Source organism: Salmo salar, chromosome 05 (genome assembly GCF_965601325.2).
Source record: "Salmo salar chromosome 05, fSalSal1, whole genome shotgun sequence".
In the NCBI taxonomy this organism is placed as follows: domain Eukaryota; kingdom Metazoa; phylum Chordata; class Actinopteri; order Salmoniformes; family Salmonidae; genus Salmo; species Salmo salar.
Genome location: NC_138295.1, coordinates 65,497,867 through 65,513,027, shown reverse-complemented (window position 1 = coordinate 65,513,027; position 15,161 = coordinate 65,497,867). Strand labels below are relative to the sequence as shown.

General features: G+C 42.6%; 2 protein-coding genes across 2 annotated transcripts; both read left to right on the top strand.

Moving 5' to 3' along the window:
• Window positions 1-76: 76 nt before the first annotated feature.
• Window positions 77-5,340, top strand: LOC106605545 (xylose isomerase). Its single transcript, XM_014201331.3, has 14 exons — window positions 77-385; window positions 1,581-1,657; window positions 1,800-1,872; window positions 2,075-2,190; window positions 2,303-2,328; window positions 2,499-2,636; window positions 2,888-2,997; window positions 3,104-3,199; window positions 3,314-3,397; window positions 3,608-3,734; window positions 4,046-4,151; window positions 4,276-4,458; window positions 4,702-4,776; window positions 4,898-5,340. Exons 1-14 carry the CDS (start codon window positions 193-195, stop codon window positions 4,979-4,981), a joined length of 1,488 nt encoding a protein of 495 aa, XP_014056806.1. The 5' UTR covers window positions 77-192; the 3' UTR covers window positions 4,982-5,340.
• Window positions 5,341-6,514: 1,174 nt separating this feature from the next.
• LOC106605546 (squalene monooxygenase) lies at window positions 6,515-14,616 on the top strand. Its single transcript, XM_014201332.3, has 11 exons — window positions 6,515-7,652; window positions 7,850-8,105; window positions 8,467-8,644; window positions 8,878-8,974; window positions 9,180-9,293; window positions 9,499-9,670; window positions 10,768-10,863; window positions 11,112-11,254; window positions 11,732-11,828; window positions 12,268-12,355; window positions 13,277-14,616. Exons 1-11 carry the CDS (start codon window positions 7,377-7,379, stop codon window positions 13,467-13,469), a joined length of 1,710 nt encoding a protein of 569 aa, XP_014056807.3. The 5' UTR covers window positions 6,515-7,376; the 3' UTR covers window positions 13,470-14,616.
• The last annotated feature ends 545 nt before the right edge of the window (window positions 14,617-15,161 follow it).

Here is a 15,161-nt window from a genome sequence, read left to right as displayed (position 1 = left end):
TTCATAATCTAGCTACTAGTAAATGGAGCCCTAAAGAAGTCGTACAATGTGAATGACTGCAATAATGTTGCAATGCATAGATTAGCCTATCAGATCCAAAGTCTACCACGGAATTTGGGAATGACAGTTAGCGTTGACCAAAGAAGACGGCGATAGAGCTGACTAGTTTGTGGGTTTTTGAAAGGCGGTTTGATGCTGTCAAACGGGACCAAAAAATACTATTTTGACAAAAATCTTAAACGGTTAGTGTTCTGCTGGTTACCAGAGACACCTTGTGGTAGATGTGAAGATTGCGTTTCTTATTTTCGTTCAAGACAAAGTGGAACTTCAAGGGGAAAACTCTTAAAAGTGTTTGACATGGCTATGGAAACAGAATTCTTTGCTGGTAATCATTCTTTGCTTCAATTATAGCACACTTCTTCCTCAATATCGGTTTTATATAGGCTTTAAGTCAGTGGCAATTGACCATGCAAACAAGAGCTGAGATTGGAAGTTGCATGCAGTCACCAAACAATAACTGAAGTTGTTTTTCGTCGTGCATGGCAGTTAGATGCTTTATAAATATGAAGTTTCTGCAATATTAGCAGGGAAACCCGATTTTCCAAGGCAATGTTTTATATTTGCTTGAGTCTGCTCTTCACTCCGTTGTCAGTTTAGCTTATATTTCACTGATCTTAGTAGCAGAAGCATTTTTTATTTGTGTCCTTCAATGATCACGTTAGGCTGCGTTTCATTGTCTTTTTTTAAAGCGGTTTGACCGCGGGGGAGGCCCTGGTAATGTCTGCAGTTTTCGTTTTGGCTATTTGTATTAGTCTATAAATAAATCTCTTTGCTAAAATTCGTCATCTCTCCCATGTCTCATTCGACTAGTAGTTGTTCTGAAATGTTTATTGCTTGCCTACATTTTACTCCCTTTATGTTTAATATAACACACATATATTAATTTCGGTTGCCTATCCTGACGTGAAGTTTGTTCTATATAAAGTATTTGACTCTAGCAACAAAATTCAGGAAATTTGAAGGGGGGGGGGGGGGGTTCGGCATGGCCATTTTCTTGCCTGCCGAAATGGCCTTGAAAATGGCCTTGACAAAATCTCCCCCTTCTAATTTCCTTAATTTTGTCACTAGAGTCAAATACTTTCTGCGGCACACATCAGAGTCAAATACTTTCTATTGAACAAACTTCACGTCAGGATAGGCAACTGAAATGAATAATTAATGTATGTGTGTTATATTAAACATAGAGGAGGGAGTAAAATGTAGGCAAGCAATAAACATTTCAGAACAACTACTAGTCGAATATGACATGGGAGAGATTTACTAATAGACTAATACACTTGAAACATCCTCGAAAACGGCACTTTCGGCACAACACCGGTACTCATTTTGGGTGCCGGTAGTGTTTATATTTAGGCGCAGCAGCGCCACAATACTTTTGAGACAATATTCTATAAGAGGAACAGGAGCTCAAGCAGTACAACATTTGAGGTGCCGGTACTCAGCTCCGGTGAGCTCATTCCCAAATCAAACACTGTGCGAGACTTTAGTTCTGGGTTAACCGAGATTAATGTATCACACAGGTATTCCGAAGATTCCATATGTACCCAACGCTGGAGCTCGAAACGTCTTGTGTTTCCAACACTACAATGCAGAAGAAGTAGGTGTGGCAAACACGAAAGAAGAGCTGTGTGTGTCAGGTGTCTTCCTGTTGCACAGTGAGACTCCACCTCCTTTACACACCTGAATGATCCCACCTGAGGTTTTCCCAGCAGGCTTCATGTAACTGTTTACCTGTGCAGGTGCTGCTGGGCAGAAATATGGAGGACTGGCTGAGATTCTCTGTCTGTTACTGGCACTCCTTCTGTGGGACTGGTAATGAATGTTCACAAACACACATTGATTGCTTCAGGTCACTCTCATTTATACTGTACATAGACGACAGAAACATTTGTACATTTAATTCAATAAAGCACGGTCTCTTTCATCAAAAAAACAACCCCGATCTCTCATCATGGGTCTGTCACGATGACTTCATGTGATGTATTTGGTTTTCCTCCATTCGACCCACTACCAGGTGCTGACCCTTTTGGGTTCCAGACACTACACAGACCCTGGAATGAGGGTGCTACCCCCATGGAATGTGCCAAGAAGAGACTCCATGCAGCCTTTGAGTTCTTCACCAAACTTGGTGTGAGTGAACTTCCACCCAAATACTGTACCTTTAATATTTTGTCTTTAAGAATGTACAGCTTTAAAAAAAAAACATGTAAACCATATAGATTCATGTGTATGTTCTTTTCAGGTGAAGTACTACACCTTTCATGACAGGTATTGTCACATTGTTCCTATAGTGTCAAATCAATTCATCTTCTTGGTAGTCGGTAGAGACATGGATAGAGTGGCCATTTATGCCTTGAAGAAGTTGCACCGTCCAAGATGCTTGATCTAACTGTATACTAACTGATCTATGTTACCCTCTTATCCATCCTGTTGTATAGGGACATGTCCCCTGAGGGAAGCACTCTGGAGGAGTCCAACAGCAACCTGGATGAGATGACAGACCTGGCCCTGCAGCTGCAGAATAGGACTGGGGTCAAGGTGCTGTGGGTCACCTGCAATCTGTTTGCTCACTCAAGGTCAGCTTTCCTCATCAACCTTAGTCATTTTTACACTCCAAAGGTTATTTTTACACTTCAAAGTGGAAGAGATGATAATCTGTTGTAGGCTGTATAATAGAGGATATATTGTATATTATTGGCTATATGCATTGTTTTTCACAATATTTATGTCTAATTGTCCATCTTTCACGATGAAGCCATCTCTTTGCCATTCGACTTGGAGCCTACATTTATTTTAATTAATGTTGTATTTATTGCTAATACCATAGGTACATGAATGGAGCAGCAACCAACCCTGACTGCCATGTTTTGGCCTATGCTGGGGCCCAGGTGAAGAAAGGACTGGATGTAGCTAAGAAGCTGGGAGCAGAGAACTTTGGTGAGATGAGAGAATAAATAATATCTCATAATTAACCACCATGATTTCACTGACCCTGTCTTTGCCACCACCTAACCTATGCATGTATTTTTGTCTCCTTGTGCAGTCTTCTGGGGCGGCAGGGAGGGTTTTTACTCGATACACAACACTGATGTTGGCGCTGAACTGAAACATATGGCAAACTTTTTCAAAATGGCTGTCAGTAAGTAGCTAGCACTGCTGTGTGTGTAATACATTGTTACCATAATACTGTACCAACTTTTAACTGTCACCTACCATTTTCAGATGATAACCTGATTGTGTTTTTGTATATCAGAGTACAAGGAGAAGATAGGGTTGAAGTGCCAGTTCCTCATTGAACCCAAGCCCAAAGAGCCATGCAAACATCAATACGACTATGGTAAGGCTTTTAGGTGTATAACACAACATTAACATAATGTACACATTGTAAGGATATACTATGTGGTTACTGTTGAACTATGGAGGCCCTCAAGAGTTAGTTTATCTGCATTACTAACCACATCTAAAAATTAGATGCTAGAAAATCTCTGACGCCTTTCATTTCCATGTTACATCTCTTTGTACATGTTGCTGTTTCACCTTTTTATAGATGCAATGAGTGTCATAGGCTTCCTGAAGCATTATGAACTGGACAGCCACTTCAAGCTGAACATCGAACCCAACCACACCACTCTAGCTGGGCATTCCTATGAACACGACGTCATCATGGCCTCCGTGTAAGTCGCCATGTTGACTTTCACGTTTCCCAAACCGACCCCCTATCCCCTGCTCTCTACCTTGATGGACTTGTGTAGGTCTGAAGAGATTGGATAGGTCGAATCAATATGTTAATGCTCCACCTTGCCCTCTGATAGGGTAGATGTAATGATAGGGGAGGTATAATTTTCACCATATTTCTTACACCTTTCAGAAGTGCATAGGGGGTAGGGGTTAGTGGTATTTTTTGGACTGGGTAGTTGACGTCATTCCTGGTAATCTGGATGTTCCAGTCCAGTTAACCTAATAAGCCTGTTGTTCTGGTGTGTAGGTTTGGCATGCTGGGCTCTGTGGACTCCAACACAGGTTCTCCTGACCTGGGCTGGGACACAGACCAGTTCCCCATGGACATCAGGAACACCACCATGATAATGAAGGTGACATAGGAGATAATGGACACACACACACACACAATTACTAATAAACAGTTATTTCATTATGATACCTATCAGAACGTCAGCAGAAAGAACATAAGAAAATGCATTGTTTTATCCTCCCCAGACTGTGATAGAGCAGGGTGGTCTGCAGCCGGGGGGTCTGAACTTCGATGCTAAGGTGCGTAGGGAGTCCACGGACCTGGAGGACCTGTTCATAGCCCACATTGGAGCCATGGACGCCTTCGCACGCGGCCTGAGGAACGCAGTCAGGATCATAGAGGAAGGAGTTATCACCAGCATGGTCAAAGTAATGAGGCATAATTTTCATTCGTTCACGTAATCACTTAATCACTGGGATGGTCAAGGTACTAAGACAATATATAAATGAATATATTCATTCATTCATTCATGCACTTAACCTTATTTTACCAGGTATGTTGGCATTGCAAGGAGACAAAATGTACTATCTGTGCTAAAGAATGCTTATGTATTAGCTAGCTAAGCTCAAACTATATAAGCTTTTCCACACAACATCGCTGTCTTCTGACAGGAGCGCTACATGAGCTTCAGCCATGGTATTGGTCAGAAAGTAGAGGATGGCAGCACCTCATTGGAGGAGCTGGAGGTGAGGTCACTAGTGGAATAACAACATAGTACCATCTCTACAGCACTCATGTGTTTGTAACAACACTGTTACATGTTAATGGCAGTTAATGTTAATGGCAGTTTTTGTTGTTTATTCTCAGGACTTTGTCAAGCAAAATGGGGAGCCCAAAGTCACATCAGGCAAACAGGAGAAATATGAAACAGTCCTTAACCACTACCTGTGAAGACATGTGGTGAAGACTTGTTTGACCATGAAACCCCATGTCCTGAGTGGTATAGTGTCCATCCAGACCTTTCATAACAGTATGCTTAGAGAGTGATATAGTTTCACGTGACAAACTATTATAACAGTTATAGTATCAAGAATGAATCAGTGGAGGAGTCTTGTGAATGTGGACTATTTTAATGCACACTCCTGTAATGTTGACATATGATTAGATTGTGAGGCCATCAATGGTAAAGACCAGAAATATGAATTTAATTTAGTATAAATTACATGGTATTTCAAATACTGAATTAATGAAGGAATTAATTAATTGATCAGTTTTTCATACTGGAGTTGAATAAAAAGAAGCAAACCCTATTGTGTCAGTGCTTTGCATTACTATTATAGTTATTAAAATAAATATATATAGTGTTGCTTCTTAGCTTCTAATGTTAGAGTAACATTTAAAAGGTTGATGTCTTGGCAAAAAGACTTTCAAAAAAACTTTATACAATATTTAATAAGGCTGCCCAACATAAATCAATCAATCAAATTTATAAAGCCCTTTTTACATCAGCCAATGTCACAAAGTGCTGTACAGAAACCCAGCCTAAAACCCCAAACAGCAAGCAATGCAGATGTAGAAGCACAGTGGCTAGGAAAAACTCCCTAGAAAGGCCAGAACCTGGGAAGAAACCCAGAGAAGAACCAGGCTCTGAGGGGTGGCCAGTCCTCTTCTGGCTATGCTGGGTGGATATTATACCAGAACATGGCCAAGATGTTCAAACGTTCATAGATGACCAGCTGGGTCAGATAATAATAATCACAGTGGTTGTAGAGGGTGCAACAGGACAGCACCTCAGGAGTAAATGTCAGTTGGCTTTTCATAGCCAATCATTCAGAGTAAGAGACAGCAGGTGCGGTAGAGAGAGTCTAAAACAGAGACAAAAGAGCGAGAGAATTAGAGGGAGCATACTTAAATTCACACAGGACACCGGATGAGACAGGAGAAATACTCCTGATATAACAGACTGACCCTGGCCCCCCAACACATAAACTATTGCAGCATAAAAACTGAAGGCTTAGCCTTGAGAGGTCGAGAGACACTGTGGCCCTGTCCGACGATACACCCGGATGGCCTCTGAAATAAAATACATGTTTGTATTGATATCCGCACAATCCTACGTATCTACATAATCACCCCAAGACAAAATACCGGTATGTAACACAATCCATAAGAGTTATTTCCTATGTCTGGCAAAGAGTACTGACTGTGAACCGGTTTGGTAACTTCCTCCATAGTGTAAAATTGTAGACCGATAGACACCTTTCCAGTATACGACACACTGACAGTAAGAAAGCCATCGCCATCTGAACGCATTCAACATAGCCTACATTTACGTTTGTATTACTTCTAAACAAAGTAACTTTTTGGGGTTCTCATCAGTTTACAATTATGTTGTGATTCTTGCTTGAACAGTCGCTAAGATTATTTGGTTGTGATATTTGCTAAATAGCTATTTTGGATGCAGCAGTTGTTAGCTAGAATGCTAACGCTCATTGATATAGGCTGTAGCAAAAGCCATTTTACTGGTTGAAGTTGAAGTGTTTTTTTTTTTAAAGTATAATGCAGTTGATTTGCGATGATGACACAAGCATTATTATTAAGCAGGACATTCATACAAGGCTTAAAAATCCAATTATAATCCAAAAGTAGTATGAAATGCACTCATAAGCAACATGTAAATGTAGGCTCTTTTCCCCTGTGTTCTATAAGAACTTCCCCTTGATCTGCCACCAACTTTCGCGTATCGCCCTCATGAGGCGATGTTCGCAAACACAGAAACTGGTCCATAGACACCTTTCCAGTGACATCATATCATACTACCCTCTCTCAGCCAGCGCTCCAACCAGCAGCCGAGGATTGACCAATGGCCAGATAGCGTGAGCTCTGCTCACCGATGTGCTGTTCCTGATTGGACGGTTCAGATACAGAGAGGGCGGGACACCAAACCTGCGAACCCGACGTTCCTACCTATCTCATTATCATATAATATTTAGCATCTTCTGAAACCATCTGAAATGTCGGGTGGAATAATTGTCATGGTTTTGAATACTTTTCTTTTTGATTAACGGATAGATTTGAAATATTACTAGGCCTACGATCTGCTAAAGCAACTGAAATAGGATGCTCAATAGTCTACGCCAGTATATAGAATATTTGCTATTTTTGAAATAATAACTGTTGAACTGTGATGAGATTTTATTGCGCACTTTATTCCATGATCTCGGCTACTTTTTGTTTTTGCAATTTAGTTTCAGGTTATAGGTTAGGAAACATTCCGAGCAGTGGTGATTTATTGAATGAGTTAGCCTATTCATTTCAAGTAGCCTAGTTTAATAATAGAATAAATATGTGGACTTTTCTTGGAATTGCAAGTTTCACCTACATTTATAAGAAATGCGACGCAGTTTTGGAGTATGCTCACAAAGAGATAATCCTGGCGGCTGTAGTGTTCTTGGCAGTGGGGATGCTGCTATCCTATGTCAGGTACCACGGACATACATGCAAGGTACCCCAAATTCTACAAGTACCGCTGGAACTTGTATTATCCCTACCGGTCATCAATACATTTATACCGAAACCCTCAGCTGTCAGGCACAGGAGTGGAGAGAGCGCTTCAAAGAAGGTGAGTAATAATAACTGTAGAATCTGTTGAAAAACAAAAACAAGAAATAAACTAGAATAATAAGATTATTATTCTCACCCGTTGGCCTACTTCATTATACACTATACACAATAAAATAGTGTCCAATTATAGTGCAAAGACTAATTTTTTTGACCTATGGTAAAAAAAAAAAACCTCCTAGCTTTCTCTCTTAACAGGGAGGTGGCAGGAGGAAAAGAGTGTGTTCCTCAGCCGTGGAGAGCCCCCCAGCAGCAGGGGACTCTCCTGCATCTCAGGAGCCGGATGTGATCATAGTAGGGGCGGGAGTCCTGGGGTCGGCCATGGCTGCAGTGCTGGCCCGGGATGGCAGGAGGGTCACTGTGATAGAGAGGGACCTGAAGGAGCCTGACAGGATAGTGGGAGAGCTGCTGCAGCCTGGTGGATACAGGGCCCTGCGAGAACTGGGAATGGAGGGTGAGTGGTCTCTGGAGCATGGACTAGAGATCTTTTAGTGTGGGGTCTACGTGTAAAAAGGTGATAGCGTGGGGAAAACAACCAATGGGCTGACTCGCAACAAGCCCTTGCATTAAATGGTGGCTGTGCTCAACGAGCAAGGCTCACTGCAGGACCTATATAGGGCTTATGACAACTTAATAAAGACCCTAATGAAGGCTTTAAAAGTGGTTTGTTTAAAGTGGGACAAAACAAACTGTAGCAAAGACACCCAAGTCCCTATTTAATGTAAAGACATTCCTTTTTGACACTAAAGACCTGAGTTAAATGAATAATGAAACGTGTTTCATCACCCTTGCCTAACCCTGGGCTCTCCTCTCAGGTTCAGTGGAGGGGCTGGATGCCCACATGGTGAACGGCTATGTGATTCATGACATCGAGAGCAGCACAGAGGTGGAGATCCCATATCCCCAGGCAGACAGCAGTATCCAGTGTGGCAGGGCCTTCCACCACGGACGCTTTATCATGGGCCTGCGCAGAGCCGCCCTCGCTGAGCCAAAGTAAGGCTGGGAGAGAACCTTCACTATACCTGTTGGACATGTCATTACTATCACTAGGGCCACACTTTTCTTTTCCCGACCACATGACTTGACCAGGACCAACTCCAGGGTTTAGTTCTTATAGGCTGATTATGTTTTTCCTTGTCAGGTCATGTGTTCAGAAGAACCTGTCTCTATTAATTCCATCACTATAACTACTGTTTCTTAATAACTGGTATTTTGCTCTCCCCTAGTGTTACGCTCATAGAAGGCACTGTGTCCAGCCTGGAGGAAGAGGATGGCTGTGTGACAGGAGTGCAGTACAGGGACAAGGAGACAGGAGACACAAAGGTCAACTCTAAGCTTGCGATGCAGCTTATACTCTGTTACTCTCCAGATAGCCGTTGTTGTGTAAAATAGCCCCCTGCTGATACTTACAATTACACTTGATAGTATTTACACCTATTGATTAGCAGTTCAGCAGGATCCATTGATAAGACAAGCAGTGTAACAGATGTGTTTCTAACTGATGTAATTGTGTTAACCTGTCCCATAGGAGGTCCATGCAGCAGTAACTGTAGTAGCTGACGGCTGCTTCTCAAAGTTCAGGAAGAGCCTTGTAGCTGGGAAGGCCCAGACCTCCTCTCACTTTGTTGGATGTATCATGAAGGTTTGTTCAAGTATTATATTGAATGAATGAATGAATGAATGAATGAATGAATGAATGAACGAATGAACGAACGAGTGAATCGAACCGACCGACCAACCAACTAACATATGGCATTTAGCAGACACTTTTTACCAACCAACCAAACAATTATTAAAATGCAGTCAGACTAATGTATTTCCTTTCTGTCCTCTCCTGTCGTGGTCAGAACTCTCCCCAGTTCAAGCCCCACCATGCTGAGCTGGTCCTGGCCAACCCCAGCCCTGTCCTCATCTACCAGATCTCCTCCTCAGACACCAGGGTTCTGGTGGACATCAGGGGAGAGATGCCCAGGAACCTCACTGAGTACATGGCTGAGAAAATACACCCACAACTACCAGGTAAGGAATTTAGGGTATACAGTATAGAGATTTAAACAGCATAGCTTTCCCATGTGTTCAACGCCCTTTACATTGTATTTTATTTATTTATATATATTTTTTACCTTTATTTAACTAGGCAAGTCAGTTAAGAACAAATTCTTATTTACAATGACGGCCTTGAGACCAGTGGGTTAACTGCCTTGTTCAGGGGCAGAACAACAGATTTTACCTTGTCAGCTCAGGGATTCGATCTTACAACCTTTCAGTTACTAGTCCTACGCGCTAACCACTAGGCTACCCTGCCGTATGGAGGGATGGAGGGATGGAGGGATGGAAGGATGGAGGGATGGAGGGATGGAAGGATGGAGGGATGGAGGGATGGAAGGATGGAGGGATGGAGGGATGGAAGGATGGAGGGATGGAGGGATGGAAGGATGGAGGGATGGAAGGATGGAAGGATGGAGGGATGGAGGGATGGAAGGATGGAGGGATGGAGGGATGGAAGGATGGAGGGATGGAAGGATGGAAGGATGGAGGGATGGAGGGATGGAGGGATGGAAGGATGGAGGGATGGAGGGATGGAAGGATGGAGGGATGGAGGGATGGAAGGATGGAGGGATGGAAGGATGGAGGGATGGAGGGAGGAGGTGGAGGGATGGAAGGATGGAGGGATGGAGGGATGGAGGGATGGAAGGATGGAGGGATGGAAGGATGGAGGGATGGAGGGATGGAAGGATGGAGGGATGGAAGGATGGAGGATGGAGGGATGGAAGGATGGAGGGATGGAGGATGGAGGGATGGAGGGATGGAAGGATGGGGATGGAGGGATGGAAGGATGGAGGGAGGGGATGGAGGGATGGAGGGGAGGTGGAGGATGGGGATGGAGGGATGGAAGGATGGCCTCGGGCCTCGTGAGACTTAAGGGCAAACTAACCATATCCACCACCAATGTAAAGCACCCACATGAATATGTGCTTGAGAGCTTCAACACACGAAGAGTAAATGACGGCATTATGGGTTGATATTCACTCTGTGTTGATTTAAATTCTTTATCCACCCATCTTTGTGGTGATGAATGTGTGACCTCTGACCTGACTCTGTTGTCTCTTCTCTAGAACACCTAAAGGAGCCGTTCATGGTGGCTCTGCAGAATGACCGGCTGAGGTCTATGCCAGCAAGCTTCCTGCCTCCGTCCCCAGTCAACAAGCCAGGTAGGACACAAGTACTGACCACAGTGTTGGGCTGTGTCCCAAATGGCAAATGGAATAGGGTCCCATTTGGAACGCAACCTTGGAGAGTTCAATGCATGGTCGATAAACATTTTTATCTTTAGCTAAGTAGATTAAAAGCCTGACCAGATCAGATATTGTTCTGAAAAAGATGGTCCCTCTAGCAGTGTAAATGTGTAATGTTAGTGAGGTGTGGACTGGCAATAACATGGGCCTTTGTCCTGTTCCAGGTGTGCTCCTGCTGGGTGACGCCTACAACATGAGACACCCTCTGACCGGAGGAGGGATGAGTGTGGCCCTCAACGACGTCCTGATCTGGAGGAGCCTGATGAAGAACATCCCTGACCTGTACGACAACACAGCCATGCTCCAGGTAAACTCACATCCCTAATCTCATCTCCCTTTATTATCATTATTACATTTCCATTACATTTTGGCCATCTTATCCAGAGTGACTTACAGTCAGTATTATGTTCATGATTGGACACTGGGTATTACAGAGAAGGAATAGACAGTAGAGGGGTTCAGACAGAATGGCCGACCAGGGGGATATGTGGTCCGGAGTCAGCAGCGCTTCCACCAGACCAGACTCCACCACACACATTATCACTGTCTGAATGGCCTTGGTTGGAATGTGTATTGTTGTTTTGTGGAATGTGGGTCCATATTGCATTGCAATCACCTGCTACCACAGAACGTTAGGGAGTTTTTTTTATGTGCGGCACAGGGCATATTGTTTCTGTAATCCACAGTGTTGTAGTAGTCAAAGGAATAGTTACAGAGCAATGTTAGGATTTACTGCATAAGGCTGAAATGTAAAACATGGTATTTTTTTTTTTTTTCAAAATAGGCAAAGAAAAAATTCCACTGGGAACGCAAGTCATCACATTCCTTTGTGGTGAATGTGTTGGCTCAAGCCCTGTACGAGTTGTTTGCTGCAACAGACAGTGAGTCTCCTTTTCTGTCCTTTTAACTATCCCCTGCCAACACAGGATGGATAGAATAAAGTCATACATACGTGGTTATGCCAAGTCTTTTGGTGCATTATAACGACATCATAATGCACTATACCTGTAGGATTTCATTAAATTGTTACCAACGTCTCTACTTCAATCATTTGTTTTCTAACGGTCCAGTACTTTTTCTCAGTACATGTCCGTATACGTCAAATTACTGACACTCAACACTTAGCTAGGGCGATTATAGCAAACAGAGAGGCAAATTTAGGAGATATTCAGCATAAATGATTTCTGCTGAAATTATTTTTTGTGTTAAGCCTTGGATTTTACTAGCAGGGTATAGAGATATACTGTACCATTTAGCATAATCTCCTTTATGGCTGACATGCATATTCATATGAGCTGTTTGGTGTTTGTGTCTTTTCAGATTCTCTCCACCAGCTGAGAAAGGCATGCTTCCTTTACTTCAAGCTGGGTGGGGAGTGTGTCAACGGTCCCATTGGTCTTCTCTCAGTGTGAGTCTCACTAATGTGTTCGACACACTTCAAAACTGTTACAGTTGATCCTTGACTGTGTATGTCAATGCAATATTCCCCATTCAAAAAATATCAAAAAAGATATGTATGTAAAATATTCACAGCGTGTACAAAACAATAGGAACACCTTCCTAATATTGAGTTGCACCCCCTTTTGCTCTCAGAACAGCTTCAATTCGTTGGGGGTATGGACTTTACAAGGTGTTGAAAGCGTTGCACAGGGATGCTGACCCATGTTGACTCCAATGCTTCCCACAGTTGTGTCAAGTTGACTAGATGTCCTTTGGGTGGTGGACAATTATTGATACACACGGGAAACTGTTGAGTGTGAAAAACCCAGCAGCATTGCAGTTCTTGACACTCAAACTGGTGCGCCTGACATCTACTACCATACCCCATTCATAGACGCTTAAATCTTTTGTTTTGCCCATTCACCCTCTGAATGTTACACATACACAATCCATATCTCAATTGTCTCAAGGCTTTAAAATCCTTCTTTAACCTGTCTCCTCCCCTTCATCTACACTGATTTGAAGTGGATTTAACAGGTGACATCAGTAAGGGATCATAGCTTTCACCTGGAATCACCTGGTCAGTCTATGTCATGGAAAGAGCAGGTGTTTCTAATGTTTTGTACACTCAGTGTATATAAATGTATATTGTATGTGCACCTGTATAGACATTAGAGGACCACATTGGAAATAAGCCTTCAGCCCTTACTGTGTTTTTATCCTCAATAATATGTTATGTATGTAACGTTGTCTCACTGCTTGGGCTGCCTACTACTATTAATGATCAAATTCAATCAATCAATCAATCAATCAATCAATCAATCAATCAATCAATCAATCAATCAATCCTCCATGGTTTTAATTAGCTCTCAATCCATTCTATTCCCAGGTTGACGCCCCGTCCGATGACTCTGATTGGACACTTCTTTGCCGTGGCCTTGTATGCCATCTACTACAGCTTCAAGTCTGAGTCGTGGTTCACCAAACCCCGAGCCTTATTCACGAGTGGAGCTATCCTGTACCGCGCCTGTACCATCATGTTTCCCCTCATCTACTCTGAGTTCAAGTACCTGGTGTACTGAGCAGTGATCTAATCTGAGCCTTAACCCGGTGGAACGCACACCAGCCTTAGACAACAGGGTCGTATTCATTAGTGCACAAACGTGGCAAAACATTTTGCAATGGAATACGTAGAAGTTCAGGTTTTCCCCTACCCTGTTTCTGCCTGTTTTCTTCCATTTAGTTTCTAGTGAATACGTTTACTGAGCAGTGCCATCACTGACCCCTGGTGGAGAACACACACACCACCAGCCTTATGGTGACATGACATACAAACAGTACAGTGACCTAAAGATACACTATGAAAGTGTAGTTAACTGTCAAGTCATTTTGTCTGTATGTATGATTTCTATGAAACCACTTAGTTTTAGGCCAACAATTTATGATTTTACTCGTTGGGTGTGGGGAGGCATGTCACTTTCTGTCCAATGATGTATTTTCTGGACAATGTTTCTGTCCATTTAGGTCAGGGATCCCTTTTGTCTCAAGCACACCCCTAGAGGCAAAAGATCTGTAAAGCCTCTTTAATATTACACCATCCTATCATCACTATCAACAGGGATCTCGTACAGGTCTCTAAAGTGACCATTATTCAGTGCTGAAGCCTTTGACCTTGATCATATGTCTTTATCTCTGCCTAAAGGTCTGCTCAATAAGACGTCTCCTGAGGACGAGGTCTGAATTGACGGTGACAATTATTTAGTAATGCCTTGTATATTCAGAATTTACATCACAACCATGCATTTACGTAGTGTAACAGACAATGCGTAATAAGAGGTTTGCGTTAGCAACTCTTAATTGCAAATTTGACCAAATAACCAGCTGAATATACAGTAGGACTGACTACAGGTGTCTTGTCTAACCACTTTGCTGCTAATTGAACATGAGGACAAAACATGTCCTTCCTGCTTGTAAACTACAGTGGTTGTGTTCTATCTTCTCTCCATGCCAATGACTTCTTTCAACCCGAAGCACTTACACAGTTGGTTCCTCCACATGAAGCTGAGTGTGAATGACGGCTCAGAAAACACAGTTGGCTGTTTGTCTACCCTTATTCCAAACGGTGTCCTTATTTTGTTCTGAAAAAGTATGTCCCTTGTGCATTTGCAATTATTTTAACTGTACATGTACAATCAAATTATTATGTATTAAACTGTTTGATTGGTTCAAGTCAGATCGCCTGTCCTTAACTTTTGCCAAGTTATAGTTTTCCTGCCTTAAAAAAAAAACCAGGCTTTTACACATTGTGACAAGGGATCCACCCAACACATCTCTGGTACTTGTTTAAAAAGTGATTCTTCAGTTGTGAGAACCTGCTGGAATAAAAGCGTGACTTAATGCCTGTCTGAGGATTGCAGTGTCTAGAAACCACAAGTGACACACACATTCACCCTCCTGTGTGCCTGGAGGAAGAAGAGGGGAGGGTTGCAACAGAAACAAATAGCACAATGAAATGGGAGCTGATTCAGGACCTGAGATAGTTGAATGTAGCCCAGCCCCAAAACAAGTCCCTGACCAATGGTCCACTGCGCCATCCATCTCTTCAGCAATTAGGGAAGAATTCATGACACAATTTTGCACTGTGTTGGTGAGAATATTTACTTGTAATTGTATTTGGTTTAATTTCTTGTTTAATAAATAAGCCATTATGGAGTTAAATATCTTCCTTTGGAGACTGATGTATTATCTTTACAATCGACCCACTTTTTTTAATT